This window comes from Phacochoerus africanus, chromosome 10 (genome assembly GCF_016906955.1).
Source record: "Phacochoerus africanus isolate WHEZ1 chromosome 10, ROS_Pafr_v1, whole genome shotgun sequence".
NCBI lineage: Eukaryota > Metazoa > Chordata > Mammalia > Artiodactyla > Suidae > Phacochoerus > Phacochoerus africanus.
Window position 1 is genome coordinate 69,556,938 of NC_062553.1, and position 27,781 is coordinate 69,584,718.

Here is a 27,781-nt window from a genome sequence, read left to right on the forward strand (position 1 = left end):
GACCTCTGAATGTTGGAGTGTCCCAGAACAGCTCTTCCTGAATCTAAACTCTCTCCCTAGGTGCTCTCATACACACTTGGTGCATGAATACCCTCAAGATGTTGACAACACATATTTATATCTCCATCCTGGATTTTCCCCCTTAATTTCTGGGCTCTTGTATCAGCTTTCTCCCTGACATCTCCATGTTGGTAATGCAGAGGCAATCCAAACTTAGCACATTTTAAACTGAATTCCATCCCATCCCAATCTGTGTCGCCCTCGCCTTGTCCATCTTTCTGTTTGCTCAACCCAGAAACCCTAGAGCCTTCTATAGTTCCTCTCTTCCATATCAGCCCTGCATTCAATCTCTGAGCAAAGCCTACCTTCACTGTGCATCCAGAATTTGATTCCTTCCGAACACATCTAGTACAAGCCACAATCATATCACATCTGGATTATTGCAATAGCTTCCTAATTGGTCTGCTAAAAAGCCCCCTTGCCTCACCCCTGGCTTTAGGTTCATCTAAATACATTATGTTGCTTTTCACTTAAAATCTCTAGAGGCTTCCCACCTCATTCAGAGTAAAGACCCCACAGTGACTCACATGATGGTAACTTTCTGTCCTTTTCTCTTTCTTCTTTCCCACTGAATCTCTTTGCTCAGGCACTGTGGCCTCCTTGATGTTCTTTTAAGTTGCCAGCTCTTTTCTTGCTAAGAGCGTGGCCCTTGTGGCTCTTCCTGCTCGGAAACTGTGCCCTCAGATATATGTGGGCCTCACTCCATCACCTCCTTGGCTTCTACTCATTATCATCTGCTGGATGAGAAGTCTTTCTGGACTGTTCTGTTTTAAATCATACACTTACCCTTATCCCTCACACCACTGATCACTAGCCATACACCATACATTAGATTTTATTTATTTATTTATTTATTTATTTGGCTACACTTGCAGCATAAGAATGTTCCTGGGCTAGGGGTCTAATTGGAGCTGCAGCTACTGGCCTGTGCCACAGCCACAGCAATGCCAGATTTGAGCTGCCTCTGCACCACAAGACAGAGCTTGCAGCTACACTGGATCCTTAACCCACTGAGTGAGGCCAGGGATCAAACCTGCTTCCTTGTGGACACTCTGTCAGGTTCTTAACCCACTGGGCTGCAATGGGAACTCCAATTTTATTTGTTTATTTTCTGTCTATCCCCACTGGAGTAAACCCCATGAGGACAGGGATTTTTGTGTATTTTTTTCACTTTTGTTATCTTCAACATAAGAACAGTACCTGGAACGTAATGGGCCTTCTATACATATTTGATGGCTATGTAGATGCACACACATGCCGTGGGCTGTATTTTCTTCTAAGGTGGCGAATTAGAGGGTTTGCTAACTCCATCTTCTAAGAGCCGCATGGGGGAGAAGGAGCAGCCTGGGTCTGAAAAATTAACATCAAGAACATATGAAACCACTGAGGAGGTTAAAGACTCAAAGTTTGGTGTGCGTGTGAAATGAGAATGTGCAGGTGTCTTGTGGCTACTATAACAAACTATGGCAAACTTGGTGGCTTAGATTCTCTCTCCCACAGTGCTTAAGGCCAGAAGCCTGAAATCTACCAGGGTCATGCTTCCACAGGGGCTGGAGCAGAGAGTCCATCCCCAGCTTCTTCCAGCTTCTGGTGGCTGCTCCAGCACTCCTGGGCTTGGAGAGGCTTCTCTCCAGTCTCTGCTTCCATCTTCACATCATCTTCTGTGTGTGTGTCTGCACCTTCTCCTCCCTCTTCTTGGTCTCAGTCACCCATGGTCATTGGATTAAATCTATGTGTCATTGGATTAAGGGCCCATCTGGATAATCTTCATCTCAGTATCCTTAAATTAATTATGTCTACAAAACCCCCAAAGCCTGGTGTCTTCAGGATAATATTGGGATCGGACCAAACTCCTGCTGGGCTGACAAACTGTTGAAAGCAGGTGAATACAGACCAGCCACTCTTAAAAATTACTCTTCGAACCTCCACTTGTCATATGCCACCGCCCCAGGACTAGTGGATTACCATCTGAGAACTCTGTTCCCAATGATGCTGCTTTCAAAGAGTTAAGGAAGTGTCCAGAGAAAGACTTGATGGTGTAAAATTAAATTGGTAATATATATAACAGTCAGATATCTGGAAATCCCCAGTGTTCGTGAACTAAATAACCCACTTCTAAGGACTCATGAATCAAAGGAGAAATAAAAAGGATATTTAAAAATACTTTAAATTGAATGAAATTGAAAACACAATATAGCAGAGTTTGTGGGCTACCATTAAAATAATAAAGAAAATGTATAGCTCTAAAGGCACTCTGTTTTATAATTTATAACACTCTGTTTGCCTTAGTTAACATATAGAAAAGAAGGAAGCTCTCAAACGAGTGAACTCAGCTTCCACCTTAAGAAGCTAGGAATAAAAGAGCAAATGAAAACAAAGCAAGTTGAAGAAAGGAACTAACAAGAGATCAAAGCAGAAATTAATAATATAGAAAATAGAAAAAAACATAGATAAAAATCAGTGAAAACAAATGCTGGTTCTTTAGGAAGATCAATACTACTGCTAAACCTCTAGATGGATTTTTCAGGAAAAAAAGAGAAAAACCCAAATTGCTCATATCAGGAATGAGAGAAGTGACATCATCTTAGATATCAATGTGATAAGCAAATATTTTGAAAACTATTTTGCCAGTAAATTTGACAACTTAGATGAAATGGGCAAATGCCTTGAAATACACAAAACACCAAAGCTCACTCAAGAAAAAATAGATGATTTGATTATTTCTACAACTCTTAAAGAAATGGACAATTTAGTGAAGATCGTTCCCCTAAAGAAAACTCCAGGCTTCACTCATGAATTCTACTAAACATTTAAGGAAGAAATAACACTGATTTCACACAAACTCTTCCCAAAAACCGAAGAGAAGGGACTATTTTCCAGTTCATTCTCTGAGGCCAGCTTTACCCTGATACCCTCTTTCTGCCGTGTGTTGACATAACTGGAAGCTGGCAGTCTGCAACCCAGAAGAGGGCCTCACCAGACCCGGCTCTCAAATCTCAGCCTCCCGGCCTCCCAAACTGATAGAAATGAATTTTTGTTAATAAGCCCCCCACTAAAGACAGTTTGCTATAGCAGCCTGACTGACTCAAATGCTATTCTTTCTACCATGTTCTCCTTTTTCCTACAGATGACAGCTTTTCTCTGTTCTTGGTTTACCCGTTCTCTTTATTTTTAACATCTAAGCAAATAGGTATATAAATATGTTCCTAGTGCACCATTCTACTGTTTTTACACAAGGGGTTACATATTACATAAATTGTTCTATACCTTTTTTTCACTTAAAAATGTAATCTTGGGAGTTCCCGCTGTGGTGCAAGGGCATCAGTGGTGTCTCTGCAGCGCCAGGATGCAAGTTCCATTCTTGCTCCACACAGTGGGAGTTCCTGTTGTGGCTTAGCAGGTTAAGAACCCGACTAGTATCCATGAGGATGCAGGCTTGATCCCTGGCCTTGCTCAGTGGGTTAAGGATCTGGTGTTGCTGCAAGCTGCGGTGCAGACGCAGCTCGGATCCAGCATTGCTATGGCTGTGCGTAGGCTGGCAGCTGCAGCTCCAATTCAACCCATAGCCTGGGAACTTCCATATGCCACAGGTGCAGCCCTAAAAAGAAGAAAAAAAGCTCTGGTGTTGCTGCAGCTGTGCATAGGTCACAACTGCCCCTCAGATCTGATCGTTGGTTAGGGAACTCCATATGCTGGGGGCAGCCAAAAAAGAAAATATGTAATCTTGGTGCAATTATGCTACAGTTCATTAATTGACCTTCTGTTGACATTTGGATCACTTCCAATCCTTTGTTATTGCAAGTAATGCCACAATGAATAGTCATTTAGTAATAATGGTAGTGTGTTTTTAGCATAGGTCTTAGAAATTTCTCTCACAGGACAAAACACATATTTTTTAGATATTGCCAAATTTTCCCCCATGGATGTTGCACCATCATCTTGCATTCCCACCAGCAGTGGACAAGAGGACCTATTTCGCCGCTTTTCTTTTTTTGTCCTTTGAGTGTCTCACCTGCAGCATATGGAGGTTTCCAGGCTAGGGGTCTAATCAGAACTGCAGCTGCTGGTTTACACCGCAGCCACAGCAGCGCGGAATCTGAGCCTACACCACAGCTCACGGCAATGCTGGATCCTTAATCCACTGAGCAAGGCCAGGGATCGAACCTACATACTCATGGATACTAGCTGGGTTCATTAATCTCTGAGCCACGACAGGAACTCCTTTTCCCACAGTTTTATCCTCAAGTATATTGCCAAACTTTTAGATTTTTGCCAGTTAGGTGAAAAATTGTATTGTGGTGTTGTTTAGATGTGCATTTCTCTTGTTACAAGCATTTTTTTTTAGGTTTAAGGCCCTTCTTATGTTTTTTCTTTTTGTGTACTGATTAAATCATTTTACAATTTTTTTTCTGTCAGATTGTAGGAATAAAAAGACCAGGAGCTGTTTGTATATTCTGATATGGATCATAGGTATTTTTTTCTCAGTTTTTCATCTGTATTTTTGACTCTGCCCATAGTATTCTTCCGTGTTAAAGTCTTAAAATTTTGTGTGTGTATAGTTTAACTTATTACTGCTCCTAAATTTTGCATTGTTGTTAGGAAAATTTCCCCCACTTCGCTTGCATTTCTTCTTCTTCTTCTTCTTCTTTTTTTTTTTTTGTCTTTTTAGGGCTGCACCTGCAGCATATGGAGGTTTCCCAGGCTAGGGGTTGAATCAGAGCTGTAGATGCCGGCCTACACCATAGCCATAGCTTCAGCAACGAGGGATCCGAGCGGCCTCTTCGACCTACACCACAGCTCATGGCATGTCTTTTTCCCTTTGTAATTAATAAGTAATCTATGGAGTGATACTTTGAAACTGTAAATATGCCTTTGCCTGATGATTTCTTACCAGTGACTTTAGCATCCATTCATGAAACTGGCTTAAATCACTTGTAACTATGAGTTACAAATGATTATATATATTTTTTAGTTGGCATCATTAAGTAGGGAAGAACTTTTCCTTCCATTAACTTTATTTTAAGTTTTGTATTGGTGTATATTGATGAATTCCCCCCCTCCAATTTAATGAGTTATAGTGCCTTCCTGTCATTATTTGTTTTACTGTCAATTGTCCCATTGTCCTCTATCTTCTTTTGACACGCCCCCATTAGTTTCTGAGCACTTTCTTAGTTTCTGGCATAATGTTCTCAGCTCATTTTATACTTTTCATGGTCCAGCCCTGGAACAATTCATTTCTGCAAGAAGCCCAGGATTCTTACAGTAGAGAAGTGTTTAAAACCCAACTTATGGAGTTTCTGTCATGGCTCAGTGGTTAATGAACCTGACTAGTATCCATGAGGATGAGGGTTCAATCCCTGGCCTCACTCAGTGGGTTAAGGATCTGGCATTGCCGTGAGCTGTGGTGTAAGTCGCAGACAGGGCTCAGATCCCATGTTGCTGTGGCTGTGGTGTCGACAGGCAGCTATAGCTTGGATTTGACCCCTAGTCTGGGGAACTTCGCATGCTGCAGGAACGGCCCTGAAATACAAAAAAAGAAAAAACGCAACTTGTTTTCTAGAAGCTTTGATTTTGTGGGTACTTGATTTGCTACATGTTTATCAGAATTGGATCTTAATTTTTTCCAATTCTATCAAATATACAAAAATTATATATTTCAAATTTAACTTCCTTTGGCTACCAGTGAAATTTAGATCTTTTTAGTATGTTCTCTCTTTGGTGAATTATTTATTATAGTCCTTTTTCCTTTAGCATTTGCAATAGTTCAAGTTTTTTTTGTTTTTTTTTTTGGTTTTTTTTTTTTTTTTGCTTGTCTGTTTGACTAGGTAGTGTGCATACTTAACCTGTGGACTTTTTTTCTAACTCAATAGATTTTTCCAGTGAAACACAGAGATAATTTTTTCCTAGTTAATAATTAGCAAAAAATTCTGCAGACTGATCAAATAAAAATCAAATATGAGGTATATGAGAAATAGGTTAAACAAGTTACTTTTTTACTAATAGTGTCAAAGAATAATATAAAAACTTGATTTTCCTCAGTCACATTACTTTCTTTTGTGAATGTGATTTCTTAAAAAATGAAACAGTTAAAACTTACAGGTTTTGTTATTTTCTTTTTCTTTTTGACTGAATCCCTAACCCTGCCCACAAAGCCTCAAGATATAGGTAAGAAATTTACTTGTATATCAGCTAAAGAATGACTAAGTTAGGATAATTTCTATTTTTAAACTTATTTTCTTTCAGTTTAATTTTTCACTTGCTTTTTTCTCCCTCTCCCTAGTTTATATATATATATATATATATATACTGACCAGATATCCTGAACTAACTTTCCCAGATGTTGTATTTTGGTGATCATATTACCCTATCTGTAGACAGAGACAGTTATCTTGCCCAGGAGATGGTCACCAGCCTTATGGTAGTATAAAAAAGTTGCTGAGAAATAGAATTTGGATTTGAAAATATTAGTATTTCTTACAAAATATTAGTGTGTTGTAACAGTGGAACATGAGACAGGACTTAGGATTTTCCTGGAACTTTTGGTGGTTCAATATATCTCCCGACCAGTTGGAAAACACCTTTAGAGTATAGGGGACCCTACTTCCTCCAACCACACAGTTTGTCAATCTCCCCAAGCCAGGATGAAGCCATGTCAGCCTGGAGGAAGGGGTGACTTTTGTACTTCTTTGATTCAAATGGGGAACTGTTCAGAGGTGTCTTTTTGTAATACCGTCTGGCGTGAAAGGCACACGTTTTTGTAACTTGCACCAAGGTGCTATCAGTGTTGCAGTGGTCCTGAAGGAGATTGAGTATTAACTGGATATCCCCCCAACACTCCCCCACCCACACTCACGCAGTGCCTAGTAATGAGCCCCGTCACAGGGCTTGAAGAAGGATAGTAGTTCTGGAGTTTTCCTTCTCCTTTGCCCCTTGTAACAACTTGATAAAAAATCCTGCTGATTTTTGTCCCCAATATTTTTGCATCCATGTTTTCCTTTGCATTTCCAAGATTCATGTTCTACTGATTTTCCAATAGAATAATTGCAAAAGTCTCCCAATGGGCTTCTTGCCTTTTTCTACCCATCCATTCATATAGGAATCCATTTATTTAATAAATAGTTCTTGTTACTTCCTATTTGTCAGGCACTGTGGGAGGTCAGACAGACCAATACCTGGCTGGTATTTCTTAGCATATAGAAAGGATGATATTACCATCCTACATGAACATTGTCAGTGCCTCTTCATGGTTTCCAATTAAAGCTCAAACACCTCAGCTTTGTATGAAAGACCCACATAATCTGACCGAGTTTCCTTCTATTTTAGATTCCATTGTTCTATCCATTATTCCATTATTCTTTATGACTCACTTTCTCCTCAAAGTGCATTATTTGACTTCCCCCAAATACAGCCAAGATTTCTTACCTGTGTGCTTTTACTCACATCACTGTCTCCACACAGAAAGATGAGCTTCCTTACTTCTCAGGTAGTTGAGATCTTGTACATTTTTTTCAGACTCAATTCCTATTCCCCTCCTCCTATAATCCTTTTTGGGTTCTTCCCCTCCAAATTCTAAAGCATTCCTGTCACATTACTTTGGAATGTCATGTACATGCCACATTGGATTACGGTCATGTACATGAGTCATCTGTACTATGAGAGGATTTGGGACCCCTAGGTCCAGAGGAGGTGTTTTAGTCATCACTGATTGCCTCGTAGTATCCAGCGCAATACTTTGCCAAATTGAGAGAACTCAATGAAAGTAGTCTATGTGAACAAATATGAAAGTGCTCTGATTAATATATGCTACTTGGGAGGGAATCAATAATTTTAGACTAGTTCAGATATAACCTAAATATCTGTGTCTGGCTAGCACTGTAATCCATACTATCACCAGCTTGCTATAGCATCTCTTCTTGGGCACCATTGTAGCATTATATCACATAACAGTGAAACTTCATATTACTTTTGTAGTCATACTTGATATTTAGCGTGGAAATGGTGCTTGTGTTTGATGTCTGTGGCTGCAGAACCATCAATAGCAAATCTAAAGTCTGGTCAGCTTGAAATTCATTCAAGGCAATTTGACTTAACAAATCACATGATCAACTCTGATTAAGAGCTAACATTTTGTTCATAGGACTTCTCTCCTTCATGTTCAACATGCCAAATTATTTTCTACCATCAGTTTTTCCTATTTTATAATTTATAAATTTAAATAAATAACAGAGTTATTTATTGGGAAAGTGTTAAAATACCAGGACTTATAATAACCTAAGTATCTTTGCTTTTCAGATGATGTCCGTATCACCAAGAAATTTATAGAAGATAATGTTGTATATATGTGAGTTTCTCTAAACTTGTTTTCATGAGAAGTGTTTATTATGAGCTTATCTGATATCTTCCAGAAACCTTAATGTTCTCAAAAGTAATTTAATTAAATATAAGCCACATTAAAAAAGTAAATACAGCATTAATCATAAAATTCAGATGAGACAGTTGAATTGCCAAGAAGTTATAAAACTTGTAGCTTTTGTACTTTGAAAATTTCCTGAGGTTAGTCAGCAAGTGTGTGTTCCTATGAGTTTTTTGGTTAAACACAAATGGAAATTCTGCAGGTCATCATTGTGTACTCTGTGTGGACTGTTGCAGCACCATCATTGCATTTGCTCAATATATTCAGGAGGCATCCTTTGAAGAAGTAGAAATGTTGGTCAAAGCCATGAAAGAATACAGAGATAGATGCTTGGCTGACATGACACTCCCAGAGTGTTCAAAATTAGCTGTAAGTAAATTGTTTGCATGTCTTAAACAAACAAGCTTATTTCTCAACACGGAGAGAGTTTTTGACTTGGAAATATATATTAAAAAAGAGGTGCTCTATGCCTCTCATTTTCATTACACCTTATTTCAGTATTTAGGATAAGGCACTTTCCTAGGTGAGATGCAACTCTGTATTCCGATGTGCAGGAGGACTTGGCTATGACCTCGCAGTCCGTGCCATAGTGTACAGGCAGGAATGCAGCCAAGAGGCTGGCAAAGCACATGGAAGTAGAGGTAGCCTCCTTACTGGCCTCTCTCAACAGCTACTCTACTGTCACACCCCCTTTTCTTGGCTTCACCCCAGCAGAGTCACCATCTGCATCTCTAGAGTACTATTACTAAACATTACCACTAAAGATTTTGCTGACATAGTACAATCAAACCCTGTCACTTGGGAGAGAAGAAAAAAGCCATTATGGAAGAGAAACATAGGCAGTAAAGAAATAGGAAGAGGTTAAGGGGCCTCAGGATAGGAGAAAGAAAGCTTTCCAAAGTGTGGGTTGTTTGTCATGAGTGTGGGTCAAGATGCTCTGCTGGTCATATTGGGAAAATTGGAACTGCTTTCCCAAAGGGTGACACTCACCACTCATTTTCTCCATTGTGTCATCTCAGAAGGTTGAACATGTTACAATGAATAAAAAGTGTCTTTTACTTTTCTACCAGAATGATGTTTTACTGGAAAATATATGTGCTATGGAGGGGCTGCCGCAAAAGTATCATTTTTCACACTGCTGCCATAAAGTTGACTTTGAAAGAAGACTCTGTTTCCTCCATAATAAGAAAGCTGAAGTAGGATTTCTGCCTCCTCTTCCTACTCTGGATCCTGAAGAGAAATGTCAGACTTATAAAACTAACAAAGAATCCTTTCTAAATAAGTAAGTTTAATTTCAGCAGAAAAATGATCTGAGGAATTGCTCTAAGGCTAAATCCAATATCTACTCCAAAGGAACATAGCTGGGTTCGTTGATCAATTAGTTTGTTCAACACTCATTTTTTGTCAGTCTCTGGTCAGTGTTGAGGATATAAACATGAACAAGATATGAAACCTGCTTTCCTTTCATTAATGATGTGTATTTTGTAATGGGATAAGCCTCAGAACTGAAGTGTGTGCATGGCATCAAGGTGCTACTATAGGAAATAACAAAGTCTTTCAAAAGAGCAGGCGTAGCTGTCACCAAGGGCAAACATTCAATCAATGCGTGTTTAGCAAGAATCTGTTTTCAATAGTGCAATAGTTGCAGAAGCAGAGACTTTTTTTTTTTTTTTTTGCTGGAAAGCTTAAGTCACAAAGCATATTTGAACATAAGTGATTATGATCTCTGAATCTCGAACAGAGGGTGGATAGATAGCTGTTCTTTGAACATGGAAGGGAAGGCAGCTAACCATCTGTCATCCTAGGAAAGGACAGAGAATAGCCATAGTCCAGTGTTTATGATTAGAACTGCAATCATCATTCATATTTGGAAGTTGGGAACTTCAATGATAACTTTTTTTTGGAGAGTGGATAATGCTGCCTTCTATGGACGCCTTCTAGAATGAAAGGGGAAATCCTTTTACCTCTTACCTTTACTTTCATGTCTTGACCTTCTTGTCTTGTTTTAAAAAAGTCTTCTCTTTCCCTTCCCTTGTCTACTATTTCTTCATTCCTTTCCTGTTTTTTTCTCTTTCCCTCCTTCTTTTTTTTCTTTTATAGTTATATCTATGAGGTTTCCAGAAGGAACCCCTTTGTTTTTGCCCCTACACTACTAACTGTTGCTGCTCGTTTTGAGGAGATGGCTGAAACATGTTGTGAAGAACAAGAAAAAGCTAATTGTTTTCGATCAAAGGTGGGTATTACATTAATTTCATGAAAAGGATAAGGAGTCACCCCAAACAGTGCTCTTTGCTTAAAAAGAAATTATAGCAGAAGAGTTGGTTACCCTTTGTCCTCTTGCCACTTTCTGTGCTTTTTCAACCCATTGGTCACCTGCTATGGATCTAAATTTCTTATTACCTGAGACCCTTGATAAAACAATTGCCTATGTCTAGGGTCTCTCTTCTGGCTTTGTCTTTCTTGTAAGTTGGAAGGAAGTGCTAGTGTGTAGATAACCAGGTAAAAATGACATTTTATCTTCTACCTGGGACAAGTCCTCTTCTGGCTACCCATAAGATGTCATTATCCCAGAAGAGAGGGACACTCTCCCAGCACACTGCATCACTCACCTTCCCACCGAAGACTCCACCTTTGTAACACGCCACAAATTGATGGTTGTTTTGATATATATGCTTCCTGAGATTAAAAAAAAAAAAAAAAAAACCCTAGATTTCCTCTTTCTAAGCAAACGTAGGAAATGTTTGGTCGACATGTGGTTAAGACAGAAGAGAATAGCAGGCTTTTGCTCTTGCATCAACAGAATTTTCTCTTTGTCCTTCAGGCAGAACCTTTCATACAATATTTAAAAGCATTGTCTTCTTACCAAAAAAATGTCTGTGGGGCACTTCTGAAATTTGGACCACAAATCTTACAATCTATGTGAGTTTTATAATATGCGTCTTGTTCCTGCTTGTGTTTTCTCATCTGTGTCCCATTTTTGTTAAATCAGTGATGACTTTTAATTTATACTCTTCCCACTTCCGCAGGGGTTTTTGAGGTGAGTCTCAGTCTGTGTGGATTCCTCAGAACCAGGACATTAGGTCAGAATGAGAGAAAACTTGTAAAATGGGGATATCCCAGAAGAAAGGGGGCTATTTCTGAGATATTTTTTGGGTTAGTTGGGAATCTGAATGGGTCTGAGAGTTTCCAACCAGGGTTTTAAAACCTCCAAGTACTTTAGACATGACTTATCCATCCGTCTTTGACCTTAATGACCAGGAGACTACCTTCTAGGGATAAATTTTATCTTATGTGCTTGCCCTAGCCATCTAGCCATGGGTGCTAGTGTAATGTCATGTGAAAAATTCTGGGATTTCAAATAGATCAGCAGGAAAGGCTTCTGTGTTAGATTATCTGTGTCTGCCATGGGCTCACAACAAGAAATTGTGGTCCTTAAAAGATGTGTTTTGCTATAAAAATTATGAAAGAGGGTACATCTCTCAGGCCTTTTTTTTTTTTTTTTCTCACAGTCCTGATGCAGGACTCAAAATGTCAGCCTAGTATTTTCAAAATGATCATGCGGGCCATGCAATGTATAAACAGCTATTTTGTAAAGCCATTGGTTAAAAAAAAAAAAAAAGAGTACCAACTCTTTCTGCAGTTATTTATAGTGTATTAGCAAAGATCCTTCATGTCTTACTTGCTGTTCCAGTTTTTTTTAGTGATTTATCAATTCTATTTCCAGAAACATTGCTGTACTTAGTCAAAAATTCCCCAAGATTGAATTTAAGCAACTTACCTCTCTCCTAGAAGATATTTCTTCCAAATATGACGGATGCTGTGGAGGGGATGTTGTGCATTGCATCCGTGGCAGGGTAAATATTCTATAAAACCAAGTAAAAATTTGGGGGAAGCCATTTTTTTTATTTTGAAGTTGCCCTGGTGTGTGGCTACTTACCACATAAAATGTTAATAAATTGTTTGGGATTAATGGATATACACTACTATATATAAAATAAATAAACAATAAGGACTTCCCAAATAGCACAAGGAGCTACATTCAGTGTCTTGTATTAACCTATAATGGAAAAAATTTGAAAAAGAATATATATATACACACACACCCACACACACCTGAATCACTTTGCTGTACACCTGAAACTAACACAACACTGTAAATCAACTATACTTCAATAAAAATAAATTGTTAAATAACTTAAATAAAATAAAAAAATAAAACATTAACAAATAAATCCAAATAAAGCTTTGGAGTTTTTTATACATGAGGTTGTTTTTGGCTTACTCAGTAGAATCTAATTTACATGGCTAAATGCACATGACACAAACTCCAAGAATTTAGAATTCGTGAGCATTCATTTAGGTCAGATTAAAGTTTACTTTAATATGGCAAATCCTCTTTTACAGATATTAGACATTAACAATAAAGCTCAGGAATCAGTTTGTTGTCTTTATGTTTTTAAGTGTTACTTTCTCTGGGTTTCTTCAGGCCTTTCCAAATAAGTGGATATGTTCATTTAAAATGTTTTACTCTAGTCTTTAAAGTGATTCTCTAAGGGTGTATACTAGTAAATATATTGCTAATGTAATTGAAGTTCATCTGCACAAATGTAACAGTTTCATTAAAAATATCCCAACTTCTTAGTTAAAATTAGGTTTTTTCTTAGTGACTTTTAATTTGTTTTACTGTTTTAAATTCACAGTGAAACAGCCTATTAATTGGATAACTTGAATTTTAGAATATGAAGATACATAAATTTTATCTCAAGTAGTGGACAGCAGATGTTCCCAAGAATTATTTTGTCCTTAACTGTATTCCAATGAAAAGCAATCTCACTTGCTGTTTACTTTTGTATTGTTTGATTGTTTATGGGGGTGTTGGTTGTATAATATTAAATATAATGTACTGATTTAGGACATAATAACACACTTTTCTATGACGTTTGGACCTGATCATATTATTATTACTATTATTTTCTTTTTACAGCCACAGCTGTGGCATATGGAAGTTCTCACACTAGGAGTCAGATCAGAGCTGCAGCCACGGCAACTTCAGATCTGAGCCCTATCAGCAACCAATGCCACAGCTTGTGGCAACAGTGAATCCTTAACCCACTGAGCGAGGCCAGGGGTTGAATCCACACCCTCACGGACATGATGTTGAGTTCTTAACTCACTGAGCCACAACGGGAACTACTCATGTTATATATTTTTAATATCCTTTTCTTCAACGCCTTTATGGAGAAACAAGAAGAACTGAATTGTAGGTCATTCAAAACAGAAGTGAATTTTCAGACAAGAAGAGATGTGTTGCCAGCATGATGATGGCCTTAGGTGAGATGTGTATGTTTGCAAAGACTGGCGCCCTGGTTCTCTGTGGTCTGTTGGAAATATGATGCCAATCTCCATCCCATTTCTAACCTCAACCTAGAGCTCCATCACATTCCTCACCTTCAGGGTTCCTCAGAATATTCTAGGCAGGAGGAACACCTTGAGCAAAGTCAGAGGTGTCTGGAATAGCCTCTGCTTTGATGGAACTCAACATAGTTCATGGGGAGCTGAAACAAAGGGTAGCACCAATGTGCCGGTTCATTCTTGGAGAGTCTGGAGAAGGGACTAGGGCGAGATCCGCTTTTTAAAATTACCCAGCTAATGAGTAAAGAAGATAACCTCACCGTCTCCCTAATTCTCATAACTTGTATAAAGGTTAGAATTCGGGTGAAGACTTGGGAGAGGAGTGAGAATAAGGTTTTCTATTTTATACATTATTTGATAATTTGAACAGCTTCAAATTAATAATATCCTTAGGAAAATGACAACAATGAGTAGAGTAGTTTCTTATGTTTGAGAAATCTTCATCTGGTATTTGCTGTAGTGGTTCATTGGTTCATCATTCTTTCATTCACTTATCCAATAGTTATTGAGTTTCTACTATATGCTTGGCAATGTAGTTTCAGGTCATGAGAGAAGTCTAGAATTATAGATATTACAGTAATGTGTTGTTAGTGGCCCTCACTGAAGTATAGGTGAGTTCTTACGGGAAAGAAACATCATTTAGAATTTAAAATGGGAGTTCCCATTGTGGCTCACTGGTAACAAAATTGACTAGTAGCCATGAGGACGCAGGTTCGATCCCTGGCCTGACTCAGTGGGTTAAGAATCTGGTGTTGTTGTGAGCTGTGGTGTAGGTTGCAGACATGGCTTGGATCCTGCATTGCTGTGGCTGTGGTGTAGGCTGGCAGCTGCAGCTCTGATTTGATCCCTAGCCTGGGAACTTCCAAATGCTGCAAGTGTAGTGCCCCACCCCCACACACACAAAAAAAAAAAGGAAGAAGGAGAAGATTTTAATTTAAACTTTCAGTGTTGTCAATGGAGTAGGGGTAATGTATTTAAAAGATTAGGGATTCATAATGAATGTGAATTTATGTGTCCATTTTTTCCTAATTATACCATCTAAAATCCTGGGAAATAAAACTTACATTTATGTGAAATATATTAAATCAATACCAAATTTAAATATGAAACAATTCCCGATGTTATGTGTATGATTGATTTGGCATTCCATTTTTGAAGGAAAATCCAGCCCTGAAAAGATTATGAAAATAAAGTCATTTCTCACTCTTATTTGGTACAGAGCAAGGTTATGAGCCATATTTGTTCAAAACAAGATTCCATCTCCAGCAAAATCAAGGAGTGCTGTGAAAAGAAGATACCAGAGCGTGGCGAGTGCATAATTTACTCAAATAAAGATGACAGACCAAATGACTTGTCTCCAAGAGAAGCAAAATTTACTGAAAGTGAAAATGTGTGTGAGGAACGAGATGCTGACCCAGAGACCTTCCTGGCCGAGTAACATAACTCTATATTGACATTTATAAGGCAAACAGAGAATTATGATTTGCCCTATGTTGATTTAAATTGGGGGGAAGAAATAGGAGCCATTTAAATCATTGGGTATCACATAATTTAAAAAGTCATGGCTATAGAGCATAGTCTTTTTACATGATTTTAAGAAAATGCAACTGTGTTATGATAGTGATGGCTAACATTTATTGAGTTCTTGATATGTGCCAGACAATGGGCTAAGTACTTTATATGGATTATCAGTTTTAATTCTCACAAGAGTCTTGTAAAATAAGTATGACTGATTTCTCCCAATTTTCAGATGAGCAGACTGAGGTACACAGAAGTTAAGTAACTTGTTCAAGATTCATAGCTAAAATACTGCAGAGTAAGATTTGACCCCAGGAGGTCTGGCCCAAGAAGTTGTAGGCTTAACTGCCGTGCTCTGCCACCTCGCAGCTGTTCAGGGAAGGACTAGTGGATTTGGAGCCCAAAGAAGTAGAGTTGAGTCCTGGTTGAGTCCCTGGGACAAATTAACCTCTCTGTACTTTAAGTAATCATAAAAATTCATATAAGAATATTTATTCATTCAAAATTTATTGGTGATGGAATATAATCCAGGGACTTGACTAGGTTAGACAGGGTTTTTGTTCCCAATAAGCTTTCATCAATAGGAAGTGTGATGGGGGAAGAGATAGCCTTATAAATAAATACGTAAGAAATAGTCTTTAATTTCTTTTTCTTTTTTTTTAGGGCCACACCTGTGGCATATGGAAGTTCCCAGGCTAGGAGTTGAATCCGAGCTGCAGCTGCCAGCCTACACCACAGGAACAGCAATGCGGGATCTGAGCCGCATCTGTGACCTACACCAAGACTCACGGCAATACCAGATCCTTAATCCACTGAGCGAGGCCAGGGATTGAACCTGCGTCCTCATGGATACTAGTTGGCTTCATTACCACTGAACCACAAGGGGAACTCCAGAAATATTCTTTAATTTCTGATAGCACTAGATGATAGGTATTGCAGGGACAGAGGAGAGAGGCCCTGGGGACCCTGGAAAGGCTTGATGGGGAGGAAGTACTTGAAGAACATTTGATAATCTAGACAGAGGGGTAGACATGGGCAGAAGGATAAAACCACTTGGTGTATGTGTGGTTGTGCGCAGAGATTCTGCAGTGAGAGACGAGACTGGTGAGAGGTAGATGGGGTCAGATCACGCAGACTTGTTTAGTAACGAGATGCCACTGAAGGGTTTTCATTGAAGAATAAGGAAGGACAAAATCACTTTTGTTTTTTAGAAACTTCATCTGGAATGAATCCCAGTTTGAGGCTTAGGTGGTTGGTAAGTAGTTTTCAGATTCAATGAGATGGGACATATGGGGGAAGGTTTTGTGGGAAATAGGGTATATTTGAATCTGGCCCCACTGACCTTGAGGTGCCTGGAAGGTAACTAGTTGGGAACGTCCCGTGATAATTTCACGTATGAACCCGGAGTTCTGGAAGGAGGTCTGAATACAAGAGACAGTTTATTGAATACTTACCAAATTTTAAGTGCTTCTCATCTGTTAGGAATTTAACTTTCAGAGCGACCTTTTGAGGTGAGAATACTTTTATTATCTTCATTTTATAGGCAAGGAAGCAGACACAGAGGTTAAGTAACTTGCTCCAAAGTCACACGACTAATATGTGGTGGAACCAGGATTCAAATGCAACAGTGTGGCTACAGATTCCAGCTTGTATCACCACTGTGCTCTGTGGCTTCTCATGGATGCTAAGTCAAATTAAACTAAAGGATAGATGTAAGCATTTCACTTGTATCTGACATGTGCTCGGCTAAACGGAAGCAGTTTTCATCCACATCCTCATCTTCATCATCTCCATCATCATCATCACTATTACAACAAGACAGAGTTTGAAGTGTGGGGAACGATAGGGCAACAATGAACAGGCTGAGCTAGAAGCAGTTTAAGGCGGTTTTTCTGGAAGCAAACATTTGAGGCAAGACCTCAGTGGATCTGCCAGGAGAGGCAGGCTTCTAGGCTTACGTGAGATTTTAAGGGGAGACCTTGATTCTCTGACGGTTCAACACCACTGCTTTGCGGTATGGGAATCTAGCCCTATCTCACTAGCAGGACTGAAAAGGCAGGCAGAGAAGCAGGAGAGATACTGTTAGAAAAAAAAAAAAAATCAAAGGCTGTAAAACAAAAAGAGACGAAAAAAATCCCTTAATCTTGAAAAATTTTCTGAAGTATTGCTCTCACAAAACAAACCATTTTTTACTTATTTTGAATGAAGAGAGAAGACACCTCTATGAAGATTGTGAACAGCATGGTCAAGGTAGTTAAAGAAACCACCTCTCTCTTGACAAGAGAGTCAGGTTGGTTTGAAAAAGAATGAAGTCGGCATCCTATGGGACTTAGGTTCAAATTTTATACTTTTCATTAAAAGCAAGATGCTTAGCTGGTCTGAGACTTAGTTTCCATAGCTTCAAAGTAGTGCTTATCTTAGGGACTAGATGAAGTTAATAGTACTTTGGGGATTAGATGAAGTTAAACAAGAAGGTGTTTATAAAAGCTAGGAAGGCTTCTGTGGCCAAAGCTTGAGCCAGTGCCTTGCACCTACTAAGGGCTTAATAAGTGTTAGCCTCTTCCCTCTCCTTTTCCACTTTCTCCTCAAATCACACCCACCTATACCCTCACGGAGGCCATGGAAACCGCCACTAGTAATTTAGAGCTGCAGGGGTGATGACTTCCATATTTGTTTGGCAAGTAACAGGATGAAGGAACGAACATAGGTTGCTCCACAATTTTGCCCCAAGGCGGCACCCGGAGTGGGGAGAAAGCCATAGTCCTACCATCTCAAGATGGAGATCTAAATGCATTTTCCAACAGAATTATACTTGTTGTGTGTTTTCTGAAGTGTTGGTGGCATGCTCTACTATTTCTGATGCTTCATGATTAAATCATTCTAATAATTAACTTTAAATACCACTAACCATTCTATCCCTGCAAGTAAAAGCGTTGGTAGTTTAAGACATAATATGGAAGGGAAGCTTTGTAAAGACCTCCTGTGGTCAAAATATCCTGTTAAATCGGTCCTAGACCAAGCCAGAGGAGGAACTTACATCTGAAAACAGACTTGGTATTAGAAGATCTGACTAGACTAAAAGATAGCAGGATTTGGCGTTTTGCTCTTGCTCTAAGTTCTAATACATGAAATATTTTACACGTCATAGGTTTCTTTATGAATACTCAAGGAGACATCCAGAACTATCCACACCAGAGCTATTAAGAATTGCTGGAGTATACGAAGATCTCCTGAGAGAGTGCTGCAACTCGCAGACCCCTCCAGACTGTTACAAAGATGCAGTAAGTTCCCTCCTGTGGGCTCAGAGAATTAAACAGAACAAAACAACAAACACTTACAAACTATCAAAGTTTTCTTCTCCTGCAGAGGGTGGAAAATGCTATTAACCAATCAGAGTCTACCTTAAATTCAATATAAGCTGATCACTCGGAAGACTGCCACACTCAGTTTGGGTTAAACATAATGTTTTGAACTCCAAATCATGTGTGTTGATGCAAAAATTCTTCCCATTAAACATTAATTTTTTTTTTTGTCTTTTTAGGGCCACACCTGCAGCATATGGAAGTTCCCAGGGGAGGGGGTCAAATCAGAGCTGCAGCCCCTGGCCTACGCCACAGCCACAGCAACGCAGGATCTGAGTCATGTCTGCAACCTATACCATAGCTCAGGCAATGCGGGATCCTTAACCCACTGATGGAGGCCAGGGATCGAACCTGTGTCCTCAAGTGCTAGTCAAGTTCATTAACCGCTGATCCACGGTGGAACTCCCCAAGCGTTTATATTTTTATTTATATACTCTGTATTTTTTGAGCCATTTTGGATTTTTTATGATTGTAAAAATAATAAATGATTATTAAAGATGATTAGAAAGTACCAAAAATTATAAAGAAAAGAACTTTTCTGATTCTGTCACCAAGAAATAGCTATAATTAATGTTTTCTTTAATCTTTTCTATGCATATATGCATATCTATCTGTATGTATGTTTGAAAATAAGATTCAAATAATATTTTCTTAAGATTTTTGGATCTTTTCTATTTAGTATCATAAAAATCATTTATGTTATTAAACATACTTCAAAATGTACTTTATTTTAAATAATAGTATCTCATTATAATAAATTATGTAGCTGCTCTCTTACTGTATGGTAGACATTTTGAACAATTATTTAGGTTTTTAAAAATTTTATATGTGACCATAAGTTTCTCATTCCATTTTTTTATTAACATTTATGGTTACTTTTTTTTTTTTTTTTTGGCTGTGGTGGGCAGCAGTTTGATGTAGTATCTCAGTTCCCAGACCAGGGTTTGAACCTGGGCCACAGGAGTGAAAGTGCTGAATCTTAGCCACTAGACACCAGGGAACTCCCTATCATTACTTTCTTAAAATAGACTCTCAGCGAGAAAATTATTAGATCAAAATATATAGATTTAGAGGAAAACATTTGATACAAAAGCTAAGTTCCTGTCTTGAAAATTTTTACCAGCAACGCAGGACCTGAGCCATGCTTGAGCACGCTCGTTTCACCCCCTCTTAACACACTGCACATGGAAATCAACTTTGCTATATTTATGTGTAAAAAATAGTGCCCATGTTTTAAGAATTTAATTAATTTTTAATGAAGTCTTTCTCTTATGATTTTAGCTACTGTAATTATAAATTTCCTGCGAAGAATCTTTTCATGTCTTTTACCTGTCTTGTTGAAATTAGTATGTTTGAATATCAATTTATTTGCACTTTTTGTGCATTATAGAAATTAATTACTTGACATTTCTGATTTGTTTCTCCTTCATTTGCTATGTGTTGTTTTCACTTTACTTAAAAAGTTACCTCCATCTTGCCAGCAAAGCCAATTTACACCCACTCATGTTTGAACAAGAAGCAAGAAGACTTGTTTCAGTTCAGTTCTACCACTTTCCTTAACGAGGTCTGTTCCTGATGGCTAAATGAATCATAATGCTAGAAAATTCTTTTTATTATATGGAGACACAATCATCCCAAGAATCCATCCGCTGGTGTGTAGTTTCCTCCCTGTTGGCCACTCAGTAGGTGTCCAATTTTATGCCACATGAGAGTTTGTTAAATATTTGAAGATAATTACTGGAGGTTTAAAGTTCCAATTCTAAATCATGAAAAAGAAGGTATAAAAAAGATACATGTGGTCAAGAACATTTGATTCTGTAGCAATACTTACTGGCTTGGTGATTCTAAGCAAGTCACTTGACTTCATAGGGCCAGATAACTGCTCTGGCTGCTTCAAAGTGAGCATCAAACTGATCATTGTCAACATCAGATGTGAATTCTACTTTGTAGACTGGAAAGCTCCATAAATTGGACAAGGTAATGACGATAAAAAATTTGAACTTTCAAATTTTAGCAAAAACCATATCTTGATAATTCTAACTGGAAAAGTTCAAATTCTTATATACATATATAAAAAACAACCTTCAATTTAGGGAGCAATGGATGGGAGTGACAGTTTGAAAATAATATATAAATAAAAAAAGCAATTATGCAAGTGGACGTGAAGCTTATGATTAAATTTTAGATTAAAATGTTCATAAATGGGATTGTTTGTATTTTCAGGAAAAGAAATTCAATGAGACAACTGAGAAAAGCCTCAAGATAGTACAACGGGAATGTGAACATTTTCAGAATTTGGGGAAGGATGACTTGAAATACCAGTAAGTTGTTAGTACAAGCAGGTTAACACTCATCACCAGGATAAAGAAGTGTCAAAAATTTACTTCAATCTCTTAGTTATGGCACATTCATAAACTCCAGGAAAGAGTAAAAACATGAAGTCAAGAATGTGCTTTGAGCTGTCATATTAAGTCTTTACCTACCAGGAATGAGGCTAAAAATGGAAGAAATACAGGATCCTGGGCAAATTGGTTCTCTAATGCTTTCATTTTTGTTTGGACTCCCCTTTCTCACTCCCAACCCAAAATTTCTGGATTTTTCCCCATTTCAGGAATTTGCAGGGGTGGGAGGGTGGAATGAAACAAACTTCAGGTTATTACAATTTCCTAAGGAAAGGATGGATTTCCCAGGATTTAAGCACATCTAATTGAATTTAAAGATTTTTTCTAGGGAGTTCTCTTGTGGCTCAGTGTGTTAAGGATCTGGTTTGTCACTACAGTGGCTTGGGTTGCTGCTGTGGCACAGGTTTAATTGCTGGCCTGGGAACTATGCCATGGGTGTAGCCAAAAGGAAAAAAAAAAAAAAAAAAAAGAGTTCCTGTGGTGCATCGGTATGAACCCAACTAGAATCCATGAAGATGCGGGTTCAATCCCTGGCCTCACTCAGTGGGTTAAGGATCCAGTGTTGCCATGAGCTGTGGTGTAGGTCACAGACACGGCTCAGATCTGGTGTTACTGTGGCTGTGGTGTAGGCCAGTGGCTACAGCTCGGATTGGACCCCTCGCCTGGGAACCTCCATTTGCCACGGGTGAAGCCGTTTAAAAAAACAACAAAAAACACAGTTTAAGCAATATGATTTCACTATTTCTGCAGTCTGGCTATTAGCTAAGTCAAACCAAGTCCATTAAAGATCTTTGTTTCCTTCACCTGAAATCATCCCTTTCCAACATGTATTGCATCTATTAAATTTTCCCTTTAAAATATTTATTCAGTATACAAGGGATTTCAAGCAGGATGTTACTTACTAGCCAAGATATTTGCTGCCAAGAAGCTCCTATACTCAGAGGTAAAACAGGATGGCAAATCTGGGTTTCTGAGATTGTCACGAAATTAGAAGGAAGGCGAAATACAGAAATTTAGGAGGCAGGAGGCAGGCAAATAGGGAGCAAAGAGATCATTCTCTGCCATTTTAGCAGAGAACTGAGGTTCACGTTGTCCTTAGCGTTGGTCGTCCCTAGCCTTGCAGAGTGGAAGTGTCAAGGAGTTGGACCAGGGAAAGCATGTATCTGCTTTTGTTCAGAATCAAACAGACAAATATTCTTTCAGCTACCTCGCCAGGCTCACAAAGATAGCCCCTCAGCTCTCCACGGACGAACTGACTTTTCTCGGCAAGGAAATGATGATTGCTTTGGCCACCTGCTGTACACTGAGTGAAGAGTTTGCCTGCGTTGATAATTTGGTGAGCCTTGGCCCATGGACTTGACTATACCCCAAAAAGAAAGAAAGAAAAAAGCATGTCTGCATGCACTGATTGATAGTGACATCCATCTTCCTCTCTTCATTGTTTTCAAGATCGTTAGGAAAGATTGTTATTTTTGGTCTGACTGTGTCAAAAATCTTGAAAAGCGAAAGAGAATGTCTTCACTGTCTTCCTGGGGTTCTCCAAATCACCCTTCTTACATCTTATTTATATTAGAAGTCATTCGTTACCGCAAATTCCTGGGATTTGAGGTGTGGTTTCAGAAAATTTCATAGTTTTTTTTTTGGGCCACACCCGTGGCATGCGGAAGTTCCTGCGCCAGTGATGCAAGCCATTGCCGAGACACTGCTGGATCCTTAACACACTGTGCCACAAAGGAACTTCCTTTTTTTTTTTAAACTTCATAATTTTAAGTAATGTTAACAAATTCTCCCTCTTGCCAACTCAGTAAGAGAATTGCTGCTTCCAGCCCAGTCTGGGTTGGGTGCATCTTTCTGGGGCTGGGGCAGAGAGCATGTGGGGTGTCCCAGGAAGGGAAGAAGTCTAAGGGCCACCATATCCTGCTGCCACTTTCAGTTGGGCATTTGCAGCTCTCTGCTCACAATCACACACACACACACACACACACACACACACACACACGTTAACAATAGTTAATCTACAGTCTTTTAAAGTGCTATGGCTCACATTTGGATATAATGCCATTTAGGCCCCAGCCTTTACTTTTCTTTGTATTTAGTGTCATGTTATGAGTGCTTGGGTTTTCTGTGTAAAGTTGACAATGATTTTAGAATGCTCTAAATATGCATCTAACTGTATTTCAAAACTCCATTGCATCTTTCTTTGGTCCAGATGGATTTAGTTCTTGGAGAGCTATGTGGAATAAATAAAAATCGAAGCATCAACCCTGCTGTGGACCACTGCTGTAAAACAAACTTTGCCTTCAGAAGGTCCTGCTTTGAAGGCTTGGAAGCCGATAAGACATATATGCCTCTACCTCCCTCTCAAGGATTATTTACCTTCCCCCCAGACTTGTGTCAGGCTCACAACGAGGAGCTCCAGAGAAAGAAAGACAGGTACACACAATCTCTTCTAGTCATCTTCTTCTTCAACCTGAAGACACAGCAGGTATTCATGAGAAGGTTTCTATTAAAGGATATGTGATGTTGGTGTTATAATCCTGTTCCTTCTATCAGTTTGTCCAGTCTTTCCAATTATAAGTTAATTGCTAGAGGCTTGGAGTCTCCAAAATACTGTGATTTGGAAAGGTAGGTTGGGGCAGCCACAAGAGGCTCAGAGAAGGGGCAAAACAAATCAGATTTTCTTGAGAGAAGGTCAAAGATATTTGCTCTAACAATATCTCTTGATGCTTGAGGAGATGAGAGGTGCAAAAGGGACAAGAATTCTTTTGTTTTCTCAGGCAATGCTATAAATGCCAAGGAATCAGAGCTTTATTTATTTATTTATTTGGATTTAGGCAATGCCTGTATCAAGTGGAGTGAAAACAGCATTTAGTTCCTGAGGAAGCAGGGAGATGGTAGTTTTTTGGAAATGAACATTCTGGAAAGTTCAAATGTAGTCACATATCCTACGATATTGTATGTAATGAAGACTTACTGTCTGTTCCCATATTTTATACAGTTTGGCCCATGATGACATCCCCCTCCAAAGAATGTTATCATGGAATCCATCCTGTACACTTAACAGAAAAGTTTTAGGACATCCTTTGAAAAGGGACCTATTTTAACTTTTTACATTCACCCAGATGGAGATTCCCAACACATGATTCTGTAGCAAGCTTGTTAGAGAAGGGGGCTCCAGACAGAAATCATTAATTCTTTCTGTTTGGCATCTGTGGGTCACAGGTTTCTTGTCAACTTAGTGAAACTGAAGCCTGAAGTAACAGAGGAGGCGCTCCGGTCATCGCTGATCGAGTTCACTAATGTGGTGGAGAAGTGCTGCCAAGCCGAAGGGCCTGAAGCCTGCTTCGAGGAAGAGGTACTTCTAGCTCTTTTGCCCCCAATCCAGCTGGTATTCCTGGTCAAACAAATGAAAACACAACTCCTGTAGGACACTGCTTCCTCCCTACAGTGTGTCCCAGGCCAAGGTTTGAGGTCACAGTCACTACACAACTAGTATGCAGACAAGTTTCTGATAGGGTTTGGCACTTTCTCCTTGGTGACAACAGGGTCTAAGAAAAGAAGGCAGGAAATCACGGGTTCTAAGGCCAGCAGTCTGGGTCGTGTCATTTAATCTGAACTGCAGTTCATCTTCTGTAATGCAGGATGGTAGCTCTGATCCTTTAGCACACCACCCAATTTCTTAATCGTTAAACTGAACTGTGAAGGAAATCATATTAATCTCAAAGGGAGGGGAAGCAGGAAGGACTTAGGAAGGGACATCTTTCAGTGGGTGGCTCTGTCACATTTCTGGGTCTCGTCCCAACATCCCCCAGTAGAGAATACCTGTGCGTGAAGGGAGGAGGTGGGAGCCAAGGGTGGCAAAGCGAGGGGGTATGTCCCCTGCTGGTTCTCATTCCAGGGATGGAGGCTGCCAGCTGCCAGGAGCCTCAGGTACCTCGTGTCAGCCCCAGTGGGTGGCTCCTCCGAAGTACTTTTCTCTCTCTCTCTTTCTTTGCAACACCCACTCCCCTCCAGGCTCACAACTGGTGCACACACATGTACTTCGTACACACACACACAGACACACACAGACACACACAGACACACACACACACAGAGTTTTCTTTCTGGTTGAGAGCCCTGTTTTTCTGAGTCAGTGCTTAGTCTGTATGAATTATTTTTTGTTACAAACTATGTTTATTTAAAAAATTAGCGCTTAATTTAATTCGAGTGTATTAATCAACATCCAGCTTTTCCCCAGGTGAGTGTGCGAGTTGAGGCCATGTAAAGGGGGGGACAAATTCCCTGACAGTTTGTAAGAGGCTGAGGGTATTTGTTTCCAAGTTCATTGGAAGAACATGTTCATTGTCTCCTGTACCACGTGAGAGTGGTTTGACTTTACCGAACGTAAGACAACGTGCTTCTCTAAATATAATCATGTCTAAAATTTTTCTATTTTTTAAATTGAAGTATAGTTGATGTGCAATATTATATCAGTTACAGGTGTTTAATATAGTGATTCAAAATTTTTGAAGGTTTCCTCCACTTACAGTTATTATAAAATATGGGCTACATGCCTTGTGTTGTACCATCTATTCTTAGCTTGTTTAAACCCAAATGCTTGTGCCTCTCACTCCCTTCCCTCTCCCCACTGGTAACCACTCATTTGTTCTCTATGTCTGTGAGTCGACTTCTTTTTTGTTATATTTACCAGTTTGTTGTGTTTTTTAGATTTCACATATATGTGATTTCATACAGTATTTGTCTTTGTTTTCTGATTTATTTTACTAAGCGTAATGTCCTCCAAGTCCATCCAGGTTGCTGCAAATGGCAAAATTTCATTCCATTTAATGCCTGCATAATACTCTAGTGTGTGTGTGTGTGTGTGTGTGTGTGTGTGTGTGTGTGCACGTGTGTGTAACTGTTGATGGACACTTAGGCTGCTTCCATATCTTGGCTATTATAAACAATGCTGCTATGAACATTAGGGTGCATATATCTTTTCAAACGAGTGTTTTTGCTTTTTTTTGGATATACAGCCAGGAGTGGAATTCCTGGGTCTTAAGGTAATTCCGTTTTAGTTTTTGGGAACTGTTGGTGGGAATGTAAATTGGTGCAGTCACTGTGTAAAACAGTATGGAGGTTCCTCAAAAATCTTCCTATGTGTTTTTATTTCTTTTCTTTTTCTCTCTTAGGGTCCAAAATTGGCAGCCAAAAGTCAGGTTGCTTGAAAAGCATCAAGTAAAACCCCCCAAAGGTAAAACCGTCTATCTCAATCAAAGGCTGAATGTATTGGTAGCTTATTTGGTCATCCTGGTTTTCCCCCCTTTCATGCTTCAGTGTCCATTTCTGACTCATCCTACATGTCTTCTACTCAATAGACTCCAGGACTACTGGTTTTGTTTATTTTCCTTACGAGATGACACTCCTGCATTTTTTTCTTTCCTTTTTTTATGGCTGCATCTCTGGCATATGGAAGTTCCTGGGCCAGGGATTGAATCCAAGTCGCAGCTACAACCCACACCACAGCTGTAGCAATGCTGGATCCTTTAACCCACTGTACCAGGCTGAGGAATTGAACCTGTGCCTCCACAGTGACCCAAGCTGTTGCTGTCGGATTCTTAACCCACTGCACCACAGCGGGGACTCCCAGCAGCACTGAATTTGTGATATCATTTCTCTTACTGTTCCAGCAGTTTTCTGAATAGCCAGATGCAGCTACTCCTCTGCCTTTCTGCTGTTGTGTTCAGGTGTCTGGACCAGAAAGGAGAAGCCACTGAATCTCTGAACCCTGACAGGGAGAGAAGGGGGCTGGGACGGGCAGACAGGCCTCAGGAAACCTGTCCTAAGAGCCTTGCCACAGCATTTACATGAAGGAAAAGCGAAGTTTGTGATTTTGAAAAGATATATAGAAGATGCCCTCTCCCCTGAAGTTTATGTAAGACTCATTCACAAACTTGAGGAACAAATGTTGAATAGATATGGCAATCTTGCTTAATGTTGGGGAAGAGAGACCTGGACCCCCACAGAAAGTGGGTCTGGATCTACAAAGGCAAAATATAGTTACCACTAACAGTTTTTTATATACATGACTTTCCATCATCAATTATAACATTTCATATTCTTTTGCTGCACAAATACTGTTTTTTCTTTCCAGGTTTCTGAGAAAAGAGGAGAAGACCAACTTACCTGCTTCCTATTTGTCCTGTGGTGAATTTCATTTTCTGAGAGGAACACAGTAGAAAGATTCTTCTGTAAACTTCATCTGAAATCATGTTATCGCAGCAAGCAATAAACAACAGCATTATAAAGTTATTTCTCAAAGACTGATTGTCCTGTGTCAATCTGATAACCACGTTAAACAATCAAGAGTCATTTATTCCATCAGCATCTTTGGCTCAAGGGCATATGGAAGATAGGCTTTCTTATGAACAACAGGACATGGAATTCCAATTGTGTGCGCAGAATCTGTTCTTGCTGCTACTGGGGTGAAAATGGGGAGTTGTGGACATGTACCATGCCCTCTATTACTACTATTTCTAGCTGGCATCGAATATCTTCAGTGCACAAACATTGTCGTAGGTACTTCTAAGACATTATCTTATTTAATCCTAACAACTCAATGAAGGAAACAT

At 39.2% G+C, this 27,781-nt stretch overlaps 1 protein-coding gene across 1 annotated transcript; it reads left to right on the forward strand.

Annotated features, from left to right (window-relative positions):
• The first annotated feature begins 6,108 nt into the window (after positions 1-6,108).
• AFM (afamin) lies at positions 6,109-27,461 on the forward strand. Its single transcript, XM_047799505.1, has 15 exons — positions 6,109-6,225; positions 8,353-8,401; positions 8,710-8,842; positions 9,544-9,755; positions 10,574-10,706; positions 11,295-11,392; positions 12,198-12,327; positions 15,105-15,319; positions 18,552-18,684; positions 20,989-21,086; positions 22,371-22,503; positions 23,377-23,600; positions 24,390-24,522; positions 26,342-26,403; positions 27,304-27,461. The coding sequence occupies exons 1-14, from the start codon at positions 6,138-6,140 to the stop codon at positions 26,375-26,377; spliced, it is 1,815 nt and encodes a 604-aa protein (XP_047655461.1). The 5' UTR covers positions 6,109-6,137; the 3' UTR covers positions 26,378-26,403; positions 27,304-27,461.
• The last annotated feature ends 320 nt before the right edge of the window (positions 27,462-27,781 follow it).

Coding starts and splice junctions, on each gene's coding strand:
- AFM (XM_047799505.1), top strand. CDS start 6,138: ATGAAACAGTTAAAACTTACAGGTTTTGTTATTTTCTTTTTCTTTTTG. Junction 18,685..20,988: donor CAGACTGTTACAAAGATGCA/GTAAGTTCCCTC, acceptor TTGTATTTTCAG/GAAAAGAAATTCAATGAGAC. Junction 22,504..23,376: donor TTGCCTGCGTTGATAATTTG/GTGAGCCTTGGC, acceptor TCTTTGGTCCAG/ATGGATTTAGTTCTTGGAGA.